This window comes from Cyrtonyx montezumae, unplaced genomic scaffold, assembly GCF_038088225.1.
Source record: "Cyrtonyx montezumae isolate F1298 unplaced genomic scaffold, pur_monq_1.0 scaffold_71, whole genome shotgun sequence".
Classification (NCBI taxonomy): domain Eukaryota; kingdom Metazoa; phylum Chordata; class Aves; order Galliformes; family Odontophoridae; genus Cyrtonyx; species Cyrtonyx montezumae.
Window position 1 is genome coordinate 38185 of NW_027072080.1, and position 26815 is coordinate 64999.

Consider the following 26815-nt stretch of genomic DNA (forward strand, 5'->3'; position numbering starts at 1 on the left):
AACAACCCCATAACTACAGAAGCAGGTTCTACAACAGGAGTGAGTGGAGAGAGTCAGCCCTTCTCCCGTGTCACGTGGGCAGCGGCTTCCAGAGGCAGTGGAAGAGGCTGTGTCTCAGATGAATGCCTGGAAACAGCAGTCTTTCCTAGTTTGTAAGAGCAAAATGAGAATCCCACGCAGGACGTGTAGGTTATGGTGAACCCTATGTTTTTTCTTCATGTTGAATGGTGTCAATCCTCATTTCTATTGTCTGTGCATTTCCTTTTCCTTCCTGCATGGAATAGGCAGCAGCTATTGAGCAGAGAAGGAACGAATAAAAACAAAAAAAGAGAAAAAGAATTCGAAAATGAACTGGAAGAGCTTAGGACGGGAAAGAGCTGAAGAGTACAAGGAGTCTGTTCTTGCTGTAGCAATGGAAGAGGAAACCGAAGTAGGGACTCGGGAAGAAAAACGAAGGGGTGTGTGGATTACAGCGGCGGAAGAGGAAGGCATAGCTAGGATCCGGCGGGGGCCTAAGATTCACTGTATCGCGGTGCCTGAAAAATCGTTGTTGGTAGATCCACCCCTTTCACCTCCTCCTTCCCCCCCCCACCCCCCTCCGAGGGAGGGAGCTACAGTGAAGCAGGCTGGGGCTGTCGCAACAGTCGCCTCTTTGCCTTCTTTCTCATTTCAATTGTTTAGTTGCTTCGCGACAGGAGCTCAGCGTGTAAGACGGAGGGACCTAAGCTGGAGCGGCGCCTGAACATTCCTGTGGGAGCCTAGGGATAGGCCTGGGCTGCAGCCTCAAAACTAGGATGTCCCGACATGAAGGTGAGAGATCCAAGGGTGGGGGTGGCGGCGGCGGGGAAAAAGGAGAAGAAAAAAAGAGGTATCCTTGAACTCCGCACGGCGTTAGGGTTTGGTATGTTGCCGTGTGAGGTCGGTTAACATGGCGGCGCCGCCGTCACAGCGCGGGGCCTGTGGAGTCGGTCGCGGAAAGTGGCCGTGGTGGGAGGAGGAAGGCGACGACCAGGCCCCACTTTGCAGTGTCATGGGAGGAGAGGCGGTGGCCCTATCCGTTACGGGTAGGCCCCGAGTCCTTTTTCTGTCGCCAATAAGGGTACACGCTGGATCTGTGCTCACTGAGGTTGAGGAGCTTGCTGCAGCTTGGGGCAGGCCTCTGTTCTCTGTCACTAGTTTGTGGTTTGGACCTTGCCTCTGTCTGGACGAGAAGTGTGTCCGAGGAAGAAAATAAAGGAGAAGAAACAGGAGAACTGTTTATTTTCACTTCTCTTACTGCACTGTTTGAAGGATGTCTCTAAGGGAATTTGTTTTTGGGAGGGGAGGAGGAAAGTTCAAGGTGTATGAGAGTGGGAGGTGTGTGTTGAGGTGTCTTACTGACATCCTGTGAGTTGTGAATATCACAGTGTGAAGGGATAAGGGGCGCAGGAGGGAATGAGGAGGCAGGCTTGGCATGATATGCTCTTTGTGAGGAAAGTATCTCCAAATTTCTTAGGGTAGGGAAGTGGAGAAGGGACTGTGGTGCATGAGATGCGAGGGTAGTGCTTGAGGGGAGGTGGTAGAAAGAAGATGGCATGGCGTTTAGGGGAAGTAGATTGTGTTGAGGTCTGCTTTAGTACAGGTTACACGGCAGGTGGATAAAACTCATGCATTCAATTGGCTGCAGTATTGGGAGAACAAGAATTTGTACAATTCTCAAGGCCTTGTTTAGGTGTATTTTGATAGCTTTGGCAGGTTGAGAAGTAATCTTTTGTATTTTAAAAGAAGATACATGCTGATAGTAGTATAGTAGCAGCTCTTGTAACATTAAGAGAGTTCATTGCATATATATTTTTGTTTGCTCTTGTTATTGTGGATAGTTGATTCCTTGGAAGGAGGAAAAAAAAAAGCCATGAGAAGCACGGAGGGAAAATTGAAAGTGAGGAAGAGAATTTCTGTAGAGAAGATCTGTGTATAATACTTGTGTTTTTTAAGAAAAGCCTTGGTGTTTTGTTTGTTTGGTTCATCTCTTCTTACAGGTAGTTGGACTAGTAAAAAATCTACCTTGTTTCTTGAAAGGTTATTTTTTTTTCCCTGTGTTAGGAACTAAATTTAATACCTGTCTCCATAAATTATTTAGATTATCTTTAGAGCTACGAAAATAATCCTTTTAAAAGGAATGGAGGCATCCTTAATCTTAATGTTTTGGAAGCAGCATGGTAGAAGGATTATGTTAGTGATGATTTCTAGATAGAGGATTGGTAGCTTGATGCCAAAATAGAGCACGATGGATCTTTGTACTTGGTTAGTGTGAGTGTTCGTATATTGAAGACCAATTTTGCCTAAATCTGCTAACACTTCTGTAGTTAAGTTTTTTGGTGTGATTTTATTGAAGAAAGTACTTTGTAAATTGCTGTTCTGATAGATATCAGTGGTATGCAACTTAAAGTATTGTAGTATGATGCAGACTTGTTAGATTGTTATGAATCAAGCTACAGAAGTGGTGTGTTCTCTGATTGTTCATTGTTAACTCTTATGAAAATCTGAAACACTGTTAAATGGTAATACTTGTTAAAAATATTTCAGTCTTGGAGATGAACTGATTGAGACAGTTTTCATTTTCTGTTTTGACAGCTGTGCATGGCTGTCTGGAATCTGGCTTGTCTTTCACATTGCTGTTATCACTGCTGAAACACGTCATCCACTGCCTCACTGTGCTAACATCCACTGTTTGGTCTTCATCAACGTTCAGCAAGTGTCAATGTATGTCAGTAGGTGACATTTTTTCACATGGAGGAATTTGATTATACACATTTGCTTCATATGCACTTCGATGTCAGACACTATTTTGTCAGGCTGCACCTCTGCTACGTCTTTCACAGCAACAAAATGTAATGAAATATTATTGGGAGGGTTCTATCTCTACTGCCATACCACCAACATCTGCCTCTGAAATCATAGGCCAACATAATAAAATAGGAGGCACTACTTTCAGAACACCCCTTGAATTTTTGAGATTTTTTTTTTAATTATTGTTTTTTCCCCTAGTTGATATTAGGTTTTATCTGTAGGGAAAGGAGGAAATATATATTCTGTCTTTATATTCAGCAAAAAACAAAGTATGGAAATAATGGGAAGCATGTTTTATTTAGAAATGGAAATAGTTATCCTCTAATATGCTGATGTGTGGTTTTTCTGATGTTTTGTTGTCATAAACACCTTTAAATATATTAAAAGAAAGCCTATCAAAACTGATGAGATAAAGCTACACCAGCAGTTATACTTGGACATATTTTTATAGGAAAGTGATTTGAGTTTTCTTTATGATTTTCTTTTATTCCTTATTTAAAAATAAACGTGTTAATTTTAAATTAGTTACAGGGTTAGAATGAGTTACCTTGACATAGGATCTATGGCTGCAAGTTGATGGAAGTCATTTTTAGAAAGATAAGGTATAGGAGAAAAAGTGAGCTTCAATCGTATTAGTAAATTGTATCTCTGCTGCCTGTTCTTGCAAAAATGTCTTGTTCTTGAAGTTACAAATAAGGGTTGATTCAGTTATCTATTTCTTGCCAGAATTAGTGTTGTGATGGAGAAGGATGTATTTGACAAGATAAATGATAGACAATTTGGAATTCACGTGTCTCAGGGCTCTGAAGTCCCACTGAATGGGGACTGTGCAGGAGCAGGGATATTTCCTTACAGTGTGTGGAGAAATCCTCACTGGAGCTGGCTCCTGATGTGAACTGTTGCCTACTTAGAGGTTTTGCAGGAGAAGGGGAGAAGTGTGAGGAGTAGTTGGAATAGGGGACTCTGGTTAGTTTATAACATGTTCCCCTTGTGGCACTCAGCAATAGAGATCATAGGATTGTTTGAGTTGGAAGGGACCCTTAAAGGTCATCTAGTCCAACTCCCCTGCAATGAACAGGAACATCTACAGCTAGATCAGGTTGCCCAGAGCAGGTCCAGCCTGACCTTGAATGTCTCCAGGGACTGGGCTTCTACCACATCTCTGGGCAACCTATTGCAGTGCCTCACCACCCTTAACGTAAAAAAAAATATAAATATATATATATATATATATATATATATATATATATAAATAAATTCTTCCTTATATCCTAAATCTCCTCTTTTACTTCAAAACTATTTCCCCTTGTCCTGTCACAGCAGATCCTGTTTAAGAATCTGTCCCCTTCATTCTTATAGCCCCCCTTTAGATACTGCAAAACTGCTATCAGATCTCCCCAGATCCATCTCTTCTCCAGGCTGAACATTCCCAGAGAGAAAATGTCTGGGAATGTAGGAACAAAGTTGAGTCTAAGAAGGGGGGGTTGACAGAAAATAGTGTTCAGTTTTATTGGCTACAGGTTTATTGCCTAATTTATGTCTGTGTTGGTTGTATTTCAGAAAAAGTTTTGCTTGTATGCAAATCTTCAAATTACTGGGCATCTCAGTATAGATAAGCTTTTCTGAGCTGGACTTCTATGATTGTTAGAACTAAATCTCTGAATGAATCTGTTGTCTAGCTGCAAGGACTTTGTAAATTTGACTATTAAAAGGTATGAATTAGAAAAATTCAAGCTGTTCTTTAAGGACATCAAAGCTTTGCAAAAGTAAGCTATAGAGAATGCTACTCTATAAGTTACTATTTACAGAATCATAGAATGGCCTGGGTTGAAAAGGACCTTAAAGATCATCTAGTTTCAACCCCTCTGCCGTGGGCAGAATCACCAACCACTAGAGCAGGCAGCTCAGAGCCACATCCAACCTTGCCTTGAATGCCTCCAGGGATGGGGCATCCATAATCTCTCCAGGCAACCTGTTCCAGTGCATCACCATCCTCTGAGTGGAAAAGCTTCCTCCTAATATCTAACCTAAATCTCCTGTCTTAGTTTAAAACCATTCCCCCTTGTCCTATCACTATCAACCTGTGTAAACAGTAGTTCACCCTCCTGTTTATACACTCCCTTCAAGTATTGAAAGTCCACAATGAGGTCTCCCCAAAGCCTTCTTTTCTCCAAGCTAAACAAGCCCAGATCCCTCAACCTTTCCTCATAGGAGAGGTGTTCCAGCTCTCTGATTATTTTAGTGGCCCTCCTCTGGACCCATTCCAAGAGCTCTGCGTCTTTCTTGTGCTGGGGCCCCAGGCCTGGATGCAGTACTCCAGATGGGGCCTCACAAGAGCTCACAAGGGGGACAATCACCCCCCTCTCCCTGCTGGCCACCCTTTATTTAATGTAGTCCAAGGTGTAGTTGGCTCTCCAGGCTGCAAGCTTGCACTGCTGACTCATATCCAGCTTCTCATCCACCAGGACCCCCAAGTCCTTTTCTGCAGGGCTGCTCTCCAGGAGTCCTTCCCCCTGTCTGTATAATAAATACCTGGGATTGCCCTGGCCCAAGTGCAGCACCTTGCACTTGGCCTTGTTGAACCTCATTAGGTTTTCATGGGCCCACTTCTCCAGCCTGTCCTGGTCCCTCTGGATGGCTTCCTTCCAGTGTATCGACTGCACCACTCAGCTTGGCGTCATCCACAAACTTGCTGAGGGTGCACTTGATTCCATCATCTATGTCATTGATGAAGATAATGAGCTGAGGCATCTCATTAATCCAGCCTATCCAGATCCCTCTGTAGGGACTTCCTACTCTCAGGCAGATGAACATTTCCTCCCAAATTGGTATCATCTGCAAACTTACTGAGGGTGCATTCAATCCTCTCATCAATAAAGATACTAAACAGGGCCAGCCCCAATACTGACCCCTGAAGAACACCACTAATGACTGGTTGTCAGATGGATTGAACTCCATTTACCACCACACTCTGGGTTTGCCTGTCCAGACAGTTTTTTTTACCCAGTTAAATGTGTATTTGTCTGAGCCATGGGCTGACAGATTATCACAGAATCTAGGAGAATACTGTGGGAGATGGTGTGTGAAACCTCTCCAGACTACAAGAAGTTGTTGCCTGCTTTCTTTTTCTTCTCTTTTTTTCTCCATAATGCAGTTACAAAAGTCTATGATTATTTAGTTTCTTCCAGTTAAAATGGAAGCAATACTTCTGAATTATTAGAATAGAATAGTTGGAAGGGACCTTTTAAAGATCTTTTAGTCCAACTGCTTGATCTGTTCACAGTTAACAAAAAGTTAAAGCAAGTTATTAAGGATGTTATCCAAATGCTCCTTGAACACTGATAGGCATGGAAAATCAACTACCTTGCTATGAAGCCTATTCCAGTGTTCGACCACCATCACAGTAAAGAAAGTTTTTCTAATGTCTAGTCTGGACCTTTCCTGGCTCAGCTTTGTGTCATTCCCACGCATCCTATCATTGATTACTAGGGAGAAGAGATCAGTACCTCCCTCCCCATTTCCTCTCAGAAAGTTGTGGAGAGCAATAAGGATTAGGTTTATATACTTCAAGTGAAAAAGAATTTAGAGGTTAAGGAGACTAGAGAAGTTACTAATAAGCAGTAGGGTTGGGAATACTTTTATTTTATACCTGTGGTAGTTTTAAGGCCTTTGCAAATGGTGCAGAAGAAAAGCAGACTTGTCTGTAGGCTCTGACTTGAAAAGGTTTGAGCTGCTTTAGTAAAATATACTGTGTGGTCAATATTATAGCTGCTGCGCATAGGAACTTAGCTATCTTCCCCCCAACAGGAAAATTCAGGATTACAGATGTTTTGAACATCTGTTGGTAGTGTCAGGAGGCTGATAGAAGGTGCTGAACTGCTTCTGAATTAGTACTCTGCAAAGCAATATTACTGCTCTGGCATGTGTGGCAGAACCTGGAAGCAGAGCAATTAATGTTTACAATCTCCTGTAAGAGTGTAGGGCAAATAATTTGAAAGGATGGAATTCAAAGGAGATATCACAGGGGATGATATATTTATGTATGGCTTTATACAGATGGTACACAGACTACTGTTAAGTGAAGGGTGGCTCACCTTTTATGATGGTTGAGGCTCACCAATGACTCCACACAGGAGGAATCTCCAACAAGAGATCCTTCCCTGTTGGTGGTCAGCCCTTAAATGGAGTCTGGGAGAGGTGGAGCCAGACTCCACCCCTTCCCATCACACAGGTACATTACCTTCACCTGTGCCCCTGCAGCTGACTCAGTACTTGCCTCAGGTGATCAATCAGTGGTTCAGGCCCTGATTCAACAGTTCCCATACAAAGAGACAGAATGGGATAGCAAAGGGATAGCAAAGAGAACATGTGAATATAAGATTGTTTAAAGTTCTACTAGAAATATGGAAGTATTGTACTATGGATAAATTTACCCTATAGACTAGGGCATCCCCCAAATGGCACCTTCTTAAAAACTGAAATGAACTGATGGACTATCATGTATTTACCAATTTCCTAGACAAGAGGACTGGGCTGTCTTGATGTTGTAAAACAGTGGGGGAGGCAGAGTTATGTTTGTCATGTGCTTTCTAGAAGAAAACTTGAGAAAGCCTCATGCCTGTGTGCTGCAATCTTAAATGCATTTTGTGTGTGTATTCAAAGAAGGTGTTAACTATTGGAGGTGCAAATTACGTGAAGGTATTTCTTCAGATGACTCAGCAGTATACTAAGCAAAATTGGTGTGTTTGTTTGCCTTTTGTTCAAGTTAATCAATTGCTTAAATTTGAGATCTTGTCTTCAGCATTTTAAAAGGAGTTAATGTTGAAGCACAGAAACCACAGTGACTACTTTAAGGGAAACATTTTGGAGTCATTGTCCCAAATCAAAAATAAATGCACTAAATTAAAAGTCATAATGTGTCTTCAGTCTCTAGACACATAGAAGCAGATCAATATTTTATTGAAAATAGCATATGATTCTTTTGTATTATAGAAACAAAAGTGAATTCTCTTATTATTAAATTTTCTACTATTATTTGGATTGTGTGGCACAGTAATAGTGAAGCTAATAAACCTATATTTCTTATTTGTCCTCTAAAATATGTTGATCTATTGCTTATTTGGTGTTGACAGAACTGTGCATTTGCTTTTTCCCCAACTGTCCTTAATGATGACTCAGATTAAAAATACAGTTCTGTACTGTTTTTGTGAATCAGATTTTTACTTTCAAAGGATGGATTTTCACACATACTTCAGTTAAAAACAATATCAACATATCATAGAATGGCTTAGGTTGGAAGGGACCTTTAAGATCATCTAGTTCCAACCCCCCTGCTATAGGCAGGGACACCTTTCTCTAGACCAGGTTGCTCAAACTCCCATCTAGCCCAGCTTTGAATGCTTGCAGGGAAGGGGCATTCACAACCTTACTGGGTAACCTGTTCCAGTGTCTCACCACCCTCACAGTAAATAATTTCTTCCTAATATCTAGCCTAAATCTACTCTTTTCCAGTTTAAAACTGTTGCTACTGGTTGGCCAGACACAGTACAGCTTAAGGCTCTATATACCCTCCATTCTGGACATCCCCAGTCCAGGAACAAGTGGGTCAGACACACAGTGTCAAGTGCTGAGTGCCAATTTAATGCTGCACAACAAAGCCTCTTATACCCTGCAGTGTCTCGGGCACGGACTCAGATGCGAACGATCCAAATCGTTTATTACAGATTTTAACATCCCTTATATACTTTCACAAGTTCTCTCTTGTAACTTTCCCACCCGCCTTTACATATCAACAGTGTAACTTCCCAAAACAGTCCTTAACCATGCATACAGGCGATGATCCAATCAGGGCTGTGAATCTTCCCAAGCCACGCACTCTTCCTCCAATTAGGGCCTGCCATCACACAGCTTACTTGAACTTGTTTTCCTCTTCTTCTGGAAGTGTCCTTGGTTCTCAGCCTTCCTTTCTCATGCTGTTTATCCTGTTCCACATCTGCAGCTCTAAATATACTTTTTGTATTCCCACAATACCCGTACACCAGAAACTCCTGATCGCACCCGAGTTCCTCCCTCCTGCAAGCTCTCCTCAAGGCCACTGCCAGCCACAGAAACCCACAGCCCTGCCTTGCAACCCTACAAAAACCATTTCCCCTCATCCTGTTTCTACATGCCCTTGTAGTCCTTCCCTAGCTTTCCTATAGGCCCCCTTCAGGTACTGGAAGGCTGCTATAAGGTCTCCTTGGAGCCTTCTCCAGGCTGAAAAGCCTCAGCTCTCTCAGCCTGTTCTCATAGGGGAGGTACTCTAGACCTCTGAACATCTTTGTGGTCCTTCTCTGAGCCTGCTCCAACTACTCCATGATCTTGTGTTGGGGGCTCCAGAATTGGATGCAGTACTCCAGGTGGGGTCTCACGAGAAAAGAGCATCATCTCCCTCGACCTGCTGGTCACACTGCTCTTGATATGGTTGGCCTTCTGGACTGCAAACACACACTGCTTGCTCATGTTGAATCTTTCATCAATTGACACTAACAAATCCTTCTCCTCAGGGCTTTTCTCAAGCCATTCTCTGACCAACCTGCATCTGTGCTTGGGATTGACCTGACTAGGTACAAGACCTTGCACTTGGTTTTGTTGAACTTCATGAGGTTGGCATGGGCCCACCTCTCAAGCCTGGGCAGGTCCCTCTGGACAGCATCCCTTTCCTCTGTAATGTGAGTAATCTCAAAGATGATACTCAAAAAAATAGTAGAGATGATGGTATATAAGAATAGATCCATATATAAATGGTACACAAAAAATACAAAAAGGAAAATGGCTTACCTTAAAGATGACAAAGGCTCATAATAGACTCCACATAAGAGGAACCTCTAAGAAGAAAACCTTTCCTGGTGGTGGTCAGCCCTTAAATAGGGTTTGGGAGAGGTGGAGCCAGGCTCCACCCCTTCCAATCACACAGGTATATCACCTCCACCTGTGCTCCGTGGCTGACTCAGTGATCACCTCAGGTGACCAATCAGTGGTTCAGGCTGTGATTCGGCAGTTCCCATACACCCTCTAGCATGTCAACTGCATTACTCAGCTTGGTGTGGTGTGCAGTCTTGCTGAGGGTACACTTGATCCCACTGTATCTCCTACAACGATGTGAATTAACACTGGTCCTAATGCTGACCCTTGAGGAATGCTACTTAACACCAGTCTCCACTTGGACATTGAACTGTTGACTGCAACTCTCTTGAATGCAACTGTCCAGTCAATTCCTTATTCAGCAAGTGGTCTATCAATCAAATCCATTTTTCTCCACTTTGGCAACCAGGGTGTCATGCAGGACAGTGTCAAACACTTTGCCCAAGTCCATGTAGATGATGTCAGTTGCTCTTCCTTTATCCACTGATGCTGTAATTCCATCGTAAAGGACCACCAAGTTTGTCAGGCATGATTTGCTCTTGGTGAAGACATGTTTGTAACTACCAATCACTTAGTGTTTATTTTCCATGTGCCTTAGTAGGGCCTTCAGGAGGATCTGCTCTGTTATCTTAGATTCATAGATTCATTAGGTTGGAAAGGACCTACAAGATCATCTAGTCCAACCATCTTCCTATCACCATCCCTACCCACTAAGCTACTAAATCAAATCCCTTAGGATCTCATCTAAATGCTTCTTGAACAGCGCTAGGGATGGTGCCTCAACTGCCTCCCTAGGCAGGCCATTCCAGTGCCTGACCACTCTTTCAGAGAAAAAAATGTTTCCTCAGGTCTAATCTAAATCTTCCCCGGCGCAACTTGTGGCCATTCCCTCTCGTCCTGTCTTTATTTATCAGGGAGAAGAGGCCCACCCCCTCCTCACCACAACCTCCCTTCAGGAAGTGGTAGAGTGCAATAAGGTCTCCTCTGAGCCTCCTTTTCTCCAGACTAAACAATCCCAGCTCCCTCAGCCGCTCCTCATAAGACTTGTGCTCCAGACTCCTCACCAGTTTTGTTGCCCTTCTCTGAATATGCTCCAGGGCCTCAATGTCCTTCTTGTAGTGAGGGGCCCAAAACTGAACACAGTACTTGAGGTGCGGCCGCACCAGAGCTGAGTACAGGGGGATGATCACCTCCCTGCTCCTGCTGGCTACACTATTTCTAATATAGGCCAGGATGCCATTGGCCTTCTTGGTCGCCTGGTCACACTGCCGGCTCATGTTAAGCCGAGCATCAACCAACACCCCCAGGTCCTTTTCCTCTCTACATTCTTCAAGCCATTCTGCCCCAAGCCTATAGCATTGCATGGGGTTATTGAGGCCAAAGTGCAGGACCCGGCACTTGGTCTTATTGAACCTCATCCCATTGAGCTCAGCCCAGCTATTCAGCCTATCCAGATCCCTCTGAAGGGCCTCCCTACCCTCAGGCAGATCGACACATCCTCCCAACTTGGTGTCATCTGCAAACTTACTGAGGGTACACTCAATTCCCTCATCTAGGTCATCAATAAAGATATTAAACAAGATGGGCTCCAATACCGACCCTTGGGGGACACCACTCGTAACGCGATGCCAGCTGGACATAACTCCATTAACCAGTACCCGCTGGGCACGGCCCTCTAGCCAGTTCTCTACCCAGAGAAGAGTGAACCTGTCCACACCATGGGCTGCCAGTTTCCCCAGGAGAATACTGTGGGAGACCGTGTCAAAGGCCTTACTGAAGTCCAGGTAGACTACATCAACAGCCTTTCCCTCATCTACCAGTCTGGTCACCCAGTCATAGAAGGAGATGAGGTTGGACAAGCACGACCTGCCCTTTGTGAACCCGTGCTGGCTGGGTCTGATCCCCTGGTTGCCATGGACGTGCCGTGTGATCTCCCTCAAGATCATCTGCTCCATAACTTTCCCTGATACCGAGGTCAGGCTGACAGGCCTGTAGTTTCCCGGGTCTTCCTTACGGCCTTTCTTGTAGATGGGAGTCACATCGGCAAGCCTCCAATCTTGTGGGACCTCTCCAGATAACCAGGAATGCTGATAGATGGCAGAAAGCGGCTCGGCAATCACCTCTGCCAGCTCCCTCAGCACCCTTGGGTGGATCCCATCTGGCCCCATGGACTTGTGGCAGTTCAGATGGAGGAGTAGATCTCTGACCGTCTCTGCTTGGATCACAGGGGGTGCATTATGCGCCCCGTCCCAGACTTCCAGGTCAGGGCAAGTACCCTGTGGACAACTGTTCTGTCTATTAAAGACAGATGTGATGAAGGCATTGAGAACCTCAGCCTTTTCCTTATCATCTGTGGTTACATTCCCTGCCTCGTTGAGTAAAGGAGAGAAATTTTCCTTAGTTTTTCTCTTGCTGTTAATATATTTGTTAAAGGGTTTCCTGTTCTCCTTTATAGCAGTAGCCAGTCTAAGTTCAAGCTGGGCTTTAGCATTTCTAACTTTCTGCCTGCAAATCTTGGCCAGTTCTCTGTAGTCTCCCCAAGTAGCCTGTCCCACCTTCCAGAGGACATAGACTCTTCTTTTCTCTCGGAGTCTCAACAAAAGTTCCCGGTTCATCCACACTGGTCTTTTTCTCCTCCGGCTCGACTTACAGGACTCCGGGACAGCCTGCTGCTGTGCCTTTAAGATTTCCATCTTGAGGAGCATCCAGGCTTCCTGGACCCCTTTACCCCTCAGGAGTGAGTCCCAAGGGACCCTTGCAACAAGTGTCCTGAACAGGTCAAAGTCTGCCCTCTGGAAGTCCAAGGTAGCAGTTTTGCTAGTCACCCTCTTGACATCACCAAAAATAGCAAACCACCATTTCATGGTCACTCTGGCCATGACAATCCCCAACCTTCACAACATCTTGCCAGGCACGGAGATGTGACTGACTGGCCTGTAGTTTTCTGGATCTTTTTTTTTTTTTTTCCCTTCTTGAAAATGGTGGTTATATTTCCCCTTTTCCAGTCAGTGGGAACTTCACCAGACTGCTCTGACCTTTCAAATTTTATAGATATAGGCTTGGCAACTTCATCCACCTGTTCCCTCAGAACCCAGGGATGGATCTCATTGGGTCCCATGGACTTGTGGACCTTAAGGTTCTTTAGATGGTCTCAAACCTGATCTTCACTTTCAGCAAGCATATCTGCTCTCTACCACCTCATGGTCACTACAAGCAAGGCTGCCATTGAGATTCACATTACTCACCAGCCCATCCACGTTGATGAGGAAAAGGTCCAACATAGCCCCTTTTCTCATGGATTCCTGGATTGCTTGGAAGAGGAAGTTATCAACACGTTACAGCAACTTCTTTGATTTCTGGTGCACTCCTGTGTTGTCCCTCTGACAGATATCAGGGTGGTTGATGACCTCTGTCAATGGTTTATGGGCCAGTTCAGCCCGGTTCTGTGACTAATGGGGCAGGGGGGCACACGGACCCACGACCCAGAAAAGGGGAAGGGGGAAAAGGGAGAGTGTAGGGAGATGGGTCTAAAAACAAACAGTGGCAATGATATGTGGAAAAAAAAACTAATTTACTAAATAAGATATTGGAATGCAAAATAAAACAGTATAATACAATATAATTGGAATTGAAGCTAATAAATTAAATAAAATGACAGGGAGTGTCCAAAACAGAAGGCCTTACTCTAAAGCTAAACATGAGATGGCTAGGAAGCTCTCACTCTGACAAGCAGCAAAAAGAACAAGGAAGTCTCAGGACTTGCGTGCAGTTTTATCTTTCCCTCCGAGTGGAAAACAGGAAAGTGGAGTCCTCTGGGGAATGTAGATCTTCACTTCTGAGAGCCAGGTACCCAGAGATTCGTCAGTCTACGGAACTGGAGCATTAACACTAACTCCCAGTGCCTTACACGATGTTATGATATGGAATACTGATAACAAAAATTAAAAAAACATGACATTCCACCCCTTATTCCACTTATTCACTACATCATGCCTGATTCATATTCATGCCTGATAGATTCATAGATACATTAGGTTGGAAAGGACCTACAAGATCATCTAGTCCAACCATTCTCCTATCACCATCCCTACCCACTAAGCTACTAAATCAAATCCCTTAGCACCTCATCTAAACACTTCTTGAACAGCACTAGGGATGGTGCCTCAACCACCTCCCTAGGCAGGACATTCCAGTGCCTGACCACTCTTTCAGAGAAAAATTTTTCCTCAAATCTAATCTAAATCTTCCCCGTCGCAACTTGTGGCCGTTCCCTCTCATCCTGTCATTATTCCCTCTTGTCCTATCATTATATATATATACAAACAAACAATGATTAACATGCATTACACACACATATCTATATGCATATATATTTATGGAATAACTGACTGTAGTCCCCCAGCATCAAATTCCCTTGTGGTACACATTGAACATCCCCATTCTTCTGCATCACCCACCAAGTGGACTCAGGTCCCTAAGCAAAAACAGACCCAGGGAAAGGTCTTCGCTTTCCAGAAGTTGGAAAGACCCAAACCGCTTTTCCCAACATGCTTTTTACATGTACTGCAGGGATCTTATTTACCTTTACTGCATATAGGGAGCTGGATTGGGTAAATACATCTCGATAGATTCTTGAGTGTTTACCAACCAGATGGCTTCTGCCAAGTACTTATCCCAATGCTTAAATATTCCACTACTCATTGCTTTCAACATTGTTTTTAACAATCCACTGTGTCTTGATTTTACCAGAAGCTGTTTCGTGATAGGGGATATGATAAACCCATTCAATGCCATGTTCTTTGGCCCAAGTATTTACAAGAGAATTTTTGAAATGAGTCCCATTATCTGACTCCATTCTTTTTGGAGTGCCATGTCATCATAGGACTTGTGTCTTGAGACCTAAGATGGTGTTTCGGGCGGTAGCATGGGGTACTGCATATGTTTCAAGCCACCCAGTGGTTGCTTCCACCATAGTGAGCACATAATGCTTACCATTGCGAGATTGTGGCCGGGTGATATAATCATCCTACCACGCCTCCCCGTATTTATACTTTTGCCATCGTCCTTCCTCCCAAAGAGGTTTCATCCTCTTTGCTTGTTTAATTGTGGTGCATGTATCACAGTCATGGATAACCTGTGCAATAGCGTCCATAATTAAGTCCACACTTCGGTCTCTAGCCCACTTATATGTTGCATCTCTTCTTTGATGGCCCAAGGTCTCACGGGCCCATCGAGCTAGAAATAATTCACCCTTGTGTTGCCAGTAAAAGTCTACTTGGGCTACCTTAACTTTGGCAGCTCAATCTACCTGATGGTTATTTTGTTGTTTTTCAGTTGCCCAGCTCTTAGGAACATGGCATTTACATGGCACACCTTTACAACCATATTCTTTATTTGGGCAGCAATGTCTCTCCACAGTTCAGTGGCCCAAATAGGCTTACCCCTTTGCTGCCAGTCATTTTGTTCCCATTGCTGTAACCATCTCCATAAAGCATTTGCCACCATCCATGAGTCAGTATAAAAGATAAAGCACTGGCCACCTCTCTCGTTCAGCAATATCTAAGGCTAGCTGGACAGCCTTTACCTCTGCAAATTGGCTTGATTCTCCTTTTCCTTCAGTGGCCTCTGCAACTTGTCGTGTGGGGCTCCACACAGCAGATTTCCACCTGTGGTGCTTACCCACAATGCGACACTATCCATCTGTGTACAGGGTATATCTCTTTTCATTGTCTGGTAGCTCATTATATGTTGGGGCCTCTTTAGCACATGATACCTCCTCTGCTGGTGTTGTTCCAAACTTTTTACCTTCAGGCCAGTCCATGATCACTTCTAGGACTCCTGGATGACTGATGTTCCCCATCCGAGTTCGCTCTATAATCAGCACAATCCACTTTCTCCAAGTTCCGTCAGTAGCATGATGGGTAAAGTTTCCTTTAAACATCCAGTTCAGCACTTGCAGTTCATAAGTTGAGGTGCTAGGAGCTGTGTTTCAGTCTCAATTACTTCAGTAGCAGCCCGAACCCCCTCGCACGCAACTAAGATCTCCTTCTCAGTTGAAGTGTATCACTCTTTGGCCCCCCCTGTACACCAAACTCCAGAATCCAGGGTCATCTTTCCTGAGGGTCTTTGCCACAGACTCCAAGTGGGATCTTTCTTTCCAGGAGCAGTGTTGAGGATGTTCTTTACATTCTGTCTCGTCCGTACTGGCCCCAGGGCCACAGGCTGTCTCCTGCTTAATTTGCTCAAAAGCCTGCTGCTGCTGCTCAGGACCCCACACAAAATAATACTGCTTCCATGTCACCTGATAAAGGGGGCTTTCAGTGACGCTATAGTTTGGAGTATGCATTCTCCAAAAGCTTGTAACACCCAGAAAAGATTGAGTTTCCTCTTTATTTGTGGGTGGAGACATGGCAGTGATTTTGTTAATCACTTCTGCTGGGATGTGATGATGACCATGTTGCCACTTTGTACTTCGTAACTGAATTTCCTGTGCAGGTCCTTCCACTTTGCTTCACTTAGTAGTGAATCCAGCTGTTGCCCCACACAACATTGTCAATATACTGTAGATGCTTTGCATTCTCTGGTTTTGAGGAAGGCTTCCTCCAAATATTGAAGTAAATGAAGAGATATACATTGAGAGAGGTTGATCACTAATTCCGCGTTCCAAAAATGCACAAGGAACTGAAGAGAATCTGGAAACTGTTCTGAACATAGAGTTGTTTGTAAAATCCGTTACATCCCAGAGGGAGTAACTATCAATGTTCAAATCATAAAACTTTGCGTATACATATAGCTCCATAGATCAGAGTGGCAAATTAATTCCCATTATGTTCTGAGCATTAAAAGAGAAAAAAACAGAGGAATGTAATCCATTGAAGAGCAGTTTTATAAAAGGAAGCATTTTTATCTTCCTTTTTCTTTATTGAAGCAGTCTGGCAGCACCTAGAAAGTTTATAAATATCTGAGAATATTGGCAGACTGCCTGGATTTCAAGGCCGTGTTTTCAGTATAGCACCTGCATTACAGATAAGCTTTCTAACAAAGCTCTCTGAGTACAGAGTGAGATTTGTTCTAAATGTATGTCTTTTTCCTAGCCAAGACAGCCCATGCCTGCGTTTTCCACTAAAAATGTCAGCGGTTTATGGGCCGCATTGGCCCTCATCTGTGACTAATGGGGCGGATGACCCACACCTAGGGAAAGGGGATGGGGGAAAAGGGGGAGGGCAGGGAGATGGGCCTAAAAACAAAACAGCGGCAGTGATCTGTGGAGGACAGCTAATTTACTAAATAAGATATCGAAATGCAAAATAATATAATTGGAGTTAAACCTAATAAATCAAGTGAGTGTCTGAAAGCAAAGGCCTTTCTCTAAAGCTAAAGGCAAGATGGCTAGGAAACTGCCACTAGCTATGAGTAGCAAAAAGAGCAATTTTTGGGAAGTCCTCTGGGGTATGTAGTACTTTTCTTGTGCGAAGCAGGTACTCAGAGATTCAGTAGTCCACAGAACTGGAGCATTAACTCTTTAACTCCCAGTGCCTTACATGATGTTATGATGTGGAATACCAATAACAAAAATCATAAAACCATGACAGCAGTACATTAGCATACATATTCCTTCTTTTTCAAGGACTCATAGATATAAGTGCTAATGTCCCTTTGGGCATGCTCAGTGGTATTTAGGGTGGTCAAGTGCCCACCTACTTCTTCCCCTTTTTTCACCATCAGCTTCATCACTGAAACCTTTGACTCACTTTCATTCACTATTCCCCAGTTTGGAAGATTTCCATTGTTTATTAGACCACAGTGAGCCACTTTTTAAAAACAATGTATGTGGAACCCGAGGAAAATGTCCTTGCATGTTTTGAGGCAAAAGATAAAAGTATTCCATTGTGACTCCAGTCTTGTGAGGCAAAATCATTGAGGGGGAAGATAAAAGTATTCTATTATGTCCCCAGTACAAAATTATTGAGGAAAAAGAAGAGTGTTCACCCACTAAAGCTGAAATGGAAAGTTCTAGAACTATCACTTCTGGATTCCTTTTGCTAAACTAATATATTGGTTCTTAAACTAATGTACTAATCCCTATTCCAAAGCAAGTCAACCTATATCAATCCTTCCTTTTCTTTTTGAGGATTATGATGTTTATATCTTAATCCTCATCACCCTTAACCTTTCACATTTAGAGATACCTTTTCAACACTGAATCATGCAACAAGCAAGGATATATATAGCGGTTACATACACTATCCCCACTAATAACTTGTTTAAGCAATCCAATCTGGGAAGCTGGGAAGTCATTTTGCTTTCAGCTTACATCATCCTGGCTTACTTTATGCAGTATTTCAGTTTGGTGCCATATCTTATATATGCCTGTTACTATTCTACCACTTTGACAACAACTAGCATTTACTACTGCTCGAATTCCTCCTTGTGCAGCTAACAATATATTTAAAGTTGTTATGTTTTGCAATACCACCCCGGTTAAGCTTTGGACTACTTATTTAAGGGCAATAATAGTATCTGATGTTTTATTTTTGAGGTGTTTCATAACTGCTGAGATGTTTACTATAGCCCTTTTAATTCTGCAACTCCTAGAGAGGGAATCAACCACCTGACAAATTAGTGAAATTTACTAGGTCTTTCTGTTTGTGGACTGAGCAGTTCTCTCTGGACTTTTGAGGGTACTTGGGCCTGTATTATCCCAGTTATCTTATCTGTTGCTATCACCTTTGGCATTACTATTCCTAGGGTACAGGTTCCAGTCTACCATGGGGGTAATATCTTCCAAGTTTGATCTCCACATAGCCAATACTGTCCTTTCCCTTTAGCTGACACCCAATATTAATCCCTGTTTTTTTCCAAAATACAAATTTGTCATTTGTACTGTCCATTTACAGTGCAGGTAGTTTCCTACTGGAGCCTTCCCTAACTGACTAGTCCCTATGTCCATCAGACAAATGATATAATTCATAGGCTGGGTCCCTACAAGCCACGTCTGTGATTCTGTATCTGCAAAGTACTGTACGGATTTATTAACAAATACTGTATCCCAACTCTGTTTTGGTAGTGGTGATCCCATAATGGGTATGGAATTGCCTCATATTTTGGCAATTCTGAGCATATCGAACACCTTTTTTCATAAATTTCATATGTTTATTTTGATCTCATGCATCCAATTGATAGGCATAAATAAGTATTGCTAAAATTATTGTTATCGTTTTAGACAAAAAGAATATATATCCCTTAATAACTGCAAAAGAGGGTTGTGTTTTTTTCTGAACAATTAATATAAGCAATCAGTGCAGTTAATATAAGGCAAACAATCACTATATTCTCTAAAGATAACTATATCTCAATAACTACATTCAATTTCATGATAATATTTTTCATTTCCCCATTTACAAGTTGTATTCATTTATGTGAAAATTTCAGTTTCATCAGTTCAGTCTATTCTACTTGCCACTGTGGGCTGGGCGCTTTTTGTCCTCATGTAATGAATTCAAGAATCTACTCTTGTCACCTTGAGAGCAGTGTGTGTTGTCATTAGTATTTGATATGGTCCTTTCCACTTTTCCTGTAGTGGTTCAGAGCTCCAGGTTCATAGATACACCCACTCGTCAAGTTGGAGTGGAAGTACTGTGACTTCCAGAGGTGTTGGTGCTGCCTGAGCTATGGATAGAAGATAAAACTTTTCCTAAAGAGATGACATTCTCTTAGTTTTAGTTCGCCTAATTGGTTTACATCAATACATTGCTGTGGAGACCAGCTTCAAGGCAGGTAAGACTGAACTGGACAAGTGATCTAAAGCAAAAAAAAGGACAACCAAGAAGCACTTTTTAGGGTTTTTTTGATGCCAGCAAAAGCACTGTGCCTGTGCTGGGACTGGCAGCTTGTGGGAGGGCTGTTGAGCTAGCAGGGGTGGAGCTGGCACTGCCCACTCCTTGACCTTGACTCTTGAGTGCCAGGCTAAAAGCAGCCCTAGGGAGGGTGGAAGCTAGCTTCCTTCCACATAGCACATAATGTGAGAAAAGGGTGTTGCTGCCCATTGACAACAGGGAGGGGGTAGTCAGAGTGTGAGGACTGCCCACACTGCCTATAAAGTATTGCAGCAACAGGTATGGGAGGTGGATTGAGTGGCTAGGTGAATAAGCGCTGTCCCTCTTTGCTCAGGAGACCAGCTCTCTTATTGGTAGTCTCTGAGACTGTATGTTTAACCATGGTCTCCACCAGACCGTGGGCTTGCCCCAAGAAGACTGTGGCGTCTCAGATGGACAGTCTGCCTAGAAATGTGGTGGTTCAAGCCTCTGGCTTCAGGGAGTGCCTGAGCCTGCTGCTGCCAGAAGAGGGTGGCCAGGATTTAACCTGCGTGAGGTGCGAGCAGGTGGATGAGCTGCTCAGCCTGGCAGTGGAGCTCAGGGAGGAGGTGGAGAGGTTGAGAGCCATCAGGGAAGTGTGAGCAGGAGATTGACTGCTGCAGTGATTTGCTGGTGGGACAGAGGGAGGGGTGCTAGGGAGATACCCTCAGAAAAGTGGTGGGTCCCCTATACTGTCACAGTCGGACAGATCTGACAAATGAAGAAGGTTGCAAAAGAGTCCTGGCTTGCAGTCAAGTGCATACCCCCTGCCTACCTACACTGCTTCCCCAGGTCCCCTTAAACAATAGGTTTGGGGTGCTGGAAACTGATGAGGAGGTGAGTAGGTAGGCAAGGGAGGATCTGCCTGTGAGGGGGACTAGAGTGAGGCGGTCATCCCCATGTCTTGAGACTGCCTCTGCCAGGAAAGGCAGAAGGGTAATTGTGGTAGGCAGTTCCCTTCTCAGGGGAACAGAGGGCCCCATATGCAGACCCAACCCGTATGGAGGTGTGCTGCCTGCCTGGGGCCTGGATCAGGGACATCACCAAAAAACTCCCAGGTCTGTTTCGATCCTCTGATTATTATCCATTATTGATAGTTCAGGCAGGTAGTGATGAAATCGCTCAGGGAAGCCTGCGAACTATCAAAAGGGATTCAGGGGTTTAGGGAGGTTGGTTGAGGGAGTGGGTGCACAAGTGGTCTTTTCCTCTCTGCCTTCTGGGGTGGTGAGGAACATGGAGCAATCTAGGAAAACTCATGCTCTGAATAAGTGTCAGAAAGGCCGGCGCTGCCACAGGAACTTTGAATTCTTTGATCATGGGACCGTTTACTCAGTGCCTGGCCTGATGGCTGCAGACAGGTCTCTCCTGTCTCCAAGGGCAAAGCGGATCCTAGGCCAGAAGCTGTTAGGGCTTGTTGAGAGAGTGTTAAAGTAGGTATGAAGGAGGGGAAGGAGAGAAAATGTTGTTTCCTAGGGTGGAGAGTGTAGTTTAGAGTTGTCAACTAGATCTGATGGGGGAAGAGGGTGGAGGTCAACAGGACAGAGAAAGACTTGGGGATGCTATCTTTGTAGGAGACTGCAAAAAAAAATCTCTGGAGCGTCCTGTAGAGTCTTGTGATGACTCACCAGAGGAGTTACCATTGCAAATCCCCTGCCTGAAATCTTCTCACATCCCTTTAGGAATACCCGCACCTTCTGCTTCCCTGAAATGTCTGTATACTAATGCATGCAGCATGGGAAATAAACAGGAAGAGTTAGAGGTCTGCGTACAGTCTCAAGGCCATGATCTCATAGCGATCACAGAGATGTGGCGGAACAGCTGGCATGACTTGAAGGCTGTCATGGATGGCCGTGTGCACTTTAGGAAAGATAGGATGGCAAGGCAAGGTGGTGGAGTTGCTCTTCATGTGAGAGAACTGCTAAAATATATTGAACTTCACCTGGGGGAGGTTGATGAACCAGTGGAGTGCTTGTGGGTGAGAATTAAGAGGCAGGCTAGTGCGGGGAACACTGTTGTGGGGGTGTAAAATAGGTCCCCTATATATATTATTATATATTATTATTATTACTATTATATATATATTATAGGCTCCTCAGGAGGAGGAAGTTGATGGGGCCTTCTACAAGCAGCTGGAAGTAGCCTGGTAATCTCATGCACTGGTTCTTATGGGGGACTTCAATTATCCAGTTATTTAAAGGGAAAGCAACATGGCCAGGTACACACACTCCAGACGGTTCCTGCAGTGTGTTGAAGATAAATTTCTGATGCAGGTGGTGGAGGAGCCAATGAGGAAGGGGGGTTACTGGACCTTGTTCGTAATAATAAGAATGGGCTTGTTAGGGAAGTGAAGGTCAGGGGCAGCATGGGATGTAGCAATCATGAGATGATGAAGTTCAAGATATTGAGTGGAAGAAGCATATCAAAAAGTAAAATTACTACCCTGGACTAGAGGAGAGCCGACTTTGGTCTCTTCTGGGACCTTTTTGGATCTATACCATGGGCAAGGGTATTAGAAGGTAAGGGGGCCTGTGTAGGGCAAATAACCCCCAAGAATGGCACTCAAGGAAAATAGAGGAGAAGATGGTATATTTTTGGAAGGCTTATGTAGATGGTATACAGACAACTATCAAGAAGAGAGTGGCTCACCTTTATGATGGTTGAGGCTCGCCATTGACTCCACACAGGAAGGATCTCCAAGAAGAGATGCTTCCCCAGTGGTGGTCAGCCCTTAAATGGGGTCTGGGAGAGGTGGAGCCAGGCTCCACCCCTTCCCATCACACAGGTATATCACCTTCACCTTTGCCCCTGTGGCTGACTCTGTGCTTGCCTCAGGTGACCAATCAGTGGTTCAGGCCGTGATTCAACAGTTCCCATACACTCCACCCCTTCACGATGTGGACCACTGATCAAGTAACTATAGGGTAAGCCCTCCTTAATACAGAGACCCAATACATCGCAACGCTCACATAATTGCCTGTCGCAATGCATATCAATGTAATCCGAGATGATTGGCATATCAGTTGAACTCTTCTTTGGGCCAGTGCTCGGTGGTATCTACTGGAAGCATGCAATCACACAGTACAGGTCCATCTTATGCTTCATCAGTCCTGGGTAGACCATCACCGGATGTTGCACATGATCTTATAGCAACTCTGGAACACTTCAGCATTATTTGCTTCCTTCCAGCGACTCAGACACACGGGGAGTAATACAGGTGTTTCAATGGTACCAAGAGGGGAAGGTCCGCCCTCTAGGGTAAGATACAGGCCGTATTCCTGTCTTGGGTCAACACTTCAGCTTGTACAGGGGCATGCCCTGGCCGGCTGTACCAAACCTTTTGGCCCGATGTCTGTGGCCGCACGACTATATCAGGCACCAAAGGGGGTGTCCTGATCTGCCACAGAGACATGATAGGGGTCTCTTTAGTAATAAGGACTGGAGTGTTGACCATGATCTCAGCAAGCCATGTACCAGAAGGACTACTGAACCTCCACCTCCAATAATCTCCCCCAAGGTGCAAGTAAGCCACACCATCGTGGTCCTACCTGCACCTTCCAGGGCCATCTTATTTTATTGGCGCCTGGTTTTAGGTTCTCAGGGGCAGGGAGCAGAAGATTGCTCTCACGGCCGGTCTGAGGTCTTACCTCATTATTGGTGCTGTAGAGTAAATAACTCCTAATGACGATACTCCACCAGGGAATAGTATAGAAGATGGTATATTTTAAGTAGTTCTATATATAACAGTTATACAGGTAATACAAAGAGAAGATGGCTCACCTTTAAGATGACAAGGCTCGCAGAGGACTCCACATGGGAGGGATCTCCAAGAAGAGATCCTTCCCTGGTGGTGGTCAGCCCTTAAATGGGGTTTGAGAGAGGAGGAACTAGGCTCCACCCCTTCCACCCACACAGGTATATCACCTTCACCTGTGCCCCCATGGCTGACTTGGTGCTCACCTCAGGTGACCAATCAGTGGTTCAGGCCGTGATTCAGCAGTTCCCATACACTCCACCCCTTCACGACATGAACCACTGATCAAGTAACCATAAGGTGAGTTCCCCTTGATACAGAGACCCAATACATCGCGACGCTTACATAATTGCCCGTCGCAACGCATGCTGATGTAATCTGATATGAGTGATGATCGGCGCAACCGTCGAACTCTTCTTTGGGCCAGTGCTCGGTGGTATCTACTGGAAGCATGTAATCATACAGTGCAGGTCCATCTTACGTGTCATCAGTCCCGGTTAGACCATCACCAGATGCTTCACATGGTCTTATAACAACTCTGGAACACTGCAGTATTGTTTTGATTCCTTCTGGTGACTCATAGACTTATGGGGAGTAATACAAGTGTTTTAGAGGTACCAAGAGGGGAAGATCCGCTTTCCAGGGCAAGATACAGGCCGTATTCCTGTCTTGGGTTAACACTTCAGCTTGTACAGGGGCACGCCCTGGTCGCCTGTACCAAACCCTTTGACCCGATGTCTGTGGCTGTACGACTATATCAGGCACCAAAGGGGGTGTCCTGATCTGCCACAGAGACATGATAGGGGTCCCCTTAGCAATGAAGACTGGAGTGTTAACCATTATTTCAGTAGGCCATGTACCTATAACCGGAGGAGCTACCGAACCCCCCACCTCCAATAATCTCCCCCAAGGTGCAAGTAGGCCGCACCATCGTGGTCCTACCTGCACCTTCCAGGGCCATTTTATTCTATTGGTACCTGGTTCTAGGTCCTCAGGGGCAGGGAGCAGAAGGTTGTTCTCATTGCCAATCTGAGGTTTCACTTCATTATCGGTGCCCGTAATTTGGATCCTAAGTGGGGAGGCCCATATTGTTTGTAACATTTTCAAGGCACTGGGTCTGCCATCTCTAGGTCTTTCATTCAGGTCCCGCAGGGTCTCATGGAGTCTCTTTGTCCACCCCTGCAGGGACTGAGAGTCTGTCTTCAGGGCAGCCTTGAGAATACCATTGTAACGTTCGATAAGGCCTGCCCCCGTTGGATTATATGGCAGGTGGAATCGCCACTCAATATTATTTTCTTCTGCCCAGCGTTGTATCACTGCACCCGTGAAATGACTTCCTTGGTCGCTCTCGATGACTTGCGGTGTCCCGTAGGCAGCCATCAGCCTTGTGAGTGCCTTGATAGTGTATGCCTGGTTGGCTTTTGGTACTGGATAGGCCTGCATTAGCCCACTCGCGGTGTCGACACAGGTTAGGGCATATCTCGCCCCCTCAGACCGAGGGAGAGGCCCAATATAATCAACCTGCCACCTCTGTAGAGGATTGTGTCCTCTAGCAAGATGGGCTGTAGTTTCAGGCAACGACCTCGGTCTTATCTTAGAGCAGGCGTCACAGTCTCGGCATGCTTGAGCGATGTCCGATAGTTGTACGGGCAGTCCCCACGCTTTAGCGGCTGCCCACATGGTCTTCTGCCCAGCATGCCGCAGCTTTTGATGTAGCCAGTAAGCGATATTCTCAGATGGAGAGTTCTCAACCCATCTAACTCGGGCCAGTGTGTCGGCTTCATCATTTCCTGGTGACTGTAGGGGTTGATGACCAGAAACATGGTAGACACACACAGTTCTGTGTTTGACTGTATTCCATATGTCTAACCACATATCTTTGCCCCAGATCGGTCGGGAGTGGATAGTCCAATCCTGGGTGGCCCACTGTGCGATCCAAAGAGTGAGCCCCCGATACACAGCCCAACTATCTGTGCAAATATTCAGGACACCATCACCAGGTTCTTTGGTTATAACCATCCACACCGCCCGCAGCTCTGCCCACTGGCTGCTTTGACCATCCCCCTCTTCAAACCAGATTGTGTCTGTGGCAGGATGGTACGCTACTGCTCTCCACTTACTTGGGTTGCCCTTGCTGGACCCATCCGTGTACCAGGCATCTTCAGGAATAGGATATTTTCCTTCCTAGACGGGACTCTTCTGTGGTGGAGCAACCGAAGTTTGTTTTGGTGCATCACTATGATACGTTACTGGGCCAAGAATCTTCTGAAGCTCTTCTTTCAACGGTGAGGAAGATAGACTACTCCTCTGACTGAGATAGGCAACCCATCGTGCCACCGTCTGTGCCTGGGCCACCCCCGTCTTAGGAAGGTGGGTCAGATCTCTTACCCACCCCTGGATTGGCAATGTAGTCTTGACTATAACTTCGGCCATTTGGGTTATTGGCTGTTCTGCTTGTAACGGGGAATAGGCAGCCAATAACTGTATTTCAATCATACTATATCTTTCCTCTGCTCCATGCCACACCTGAGACCAAAATCCAATGGGGGTCCGAACAGAACTCTGACGTTGCCACAGGCCCCAGCCAAAGCCATCTTGAGTTACATGAACATCTAGCTCAGCTGGAAGGGTAGGATCAAATATACCCAGTGCCTGGGCTTGTTTAACTGCCTGTTTCGCCTGTTGAAAAGCATCCTGTTCTGTTCTCCCCCAGTCCCATAATTGGCCCTTTTTGGTAAGTCTATATAAAGGTCTCAGCAGCTGCGCCAAATGAGGTATAAAGGAACGCCAATATCCCAATATACCCAGGAATTCCTGCAGCTGCTTTGGTGTTGTAGGGACTGGAAATGCCTGAACCTTATCTATGATGGCATCAGGTAATACTTTGGTCTTTCCTGACCAGACTACCCCTAGAAATTTTACGGACAGTCCTGGACCTTGCACTTTTTGAGGATTGATAGCCCATCCTCTTTCACTTAGACAGGCAGTTAATGAATCTGCTGCCTCCCCTACTGCTTCCAGTGAGTCGGATGTTAACAGGAGGTCATCAATATAGTGGTATAGGTTCACACTGTTTGGTTTCCTCCAATCAGCCAGGTCACATGCCACCAAATTATGACAGTATGTTGGTGAGTGCACGTACCCCTGTGGCAAGACCTGAAAGGTCCACTGCCTGCCTCCCCACGTAAATGCAAATTGATCTTGTGATTCTTTAGCAATAGGTATACTAAAAAACGCATTCGCTAAATCCAGGACACAATGGTAGGTTTTAATTTCCCTACTAAGAGTGTCCATTAAGGAGGCAATATTGGGTACGGCCGCATGGATGGGCGGCGTGACCTTATTCAGTTCCCTATAATCCACCGTCATTCTCCATGTTCCATCCGACTTCCGTACTGGCCATATGGGGGAATTATATGGGCTGTGTGCAGGCCTTATAATACCTACTTTCTCTAATTCCTGCACTGTTTTTGATATT

The 26815-nt window shown here is 44.9% G+C and overlaps 1 protein-coding gene across 1 annotated transcript in view; it reads left to right on the forward strand.

The window, feature by feature from the left end:
* Positions 1-644: 644 nt before the first annotated feature.
* LOC136058195 (E3 ubiquitin-protein ligase KCMF1-like) overlaps positions 645-26815 on the forward strand; it is a 191104-nt gene continuing 164933 nt past the window's right edge. The window contains exon 1 of the mRNA XM_065751487.1: positions 645-810. Within this exon, the coding sequence (XP_065607559.1) occupies positions 795-810 (16 nt within the window). The 5' untranslated portion in view covers positions 645-794. The remainder of the gene's footprint in view (positions 811-26815) is intronic.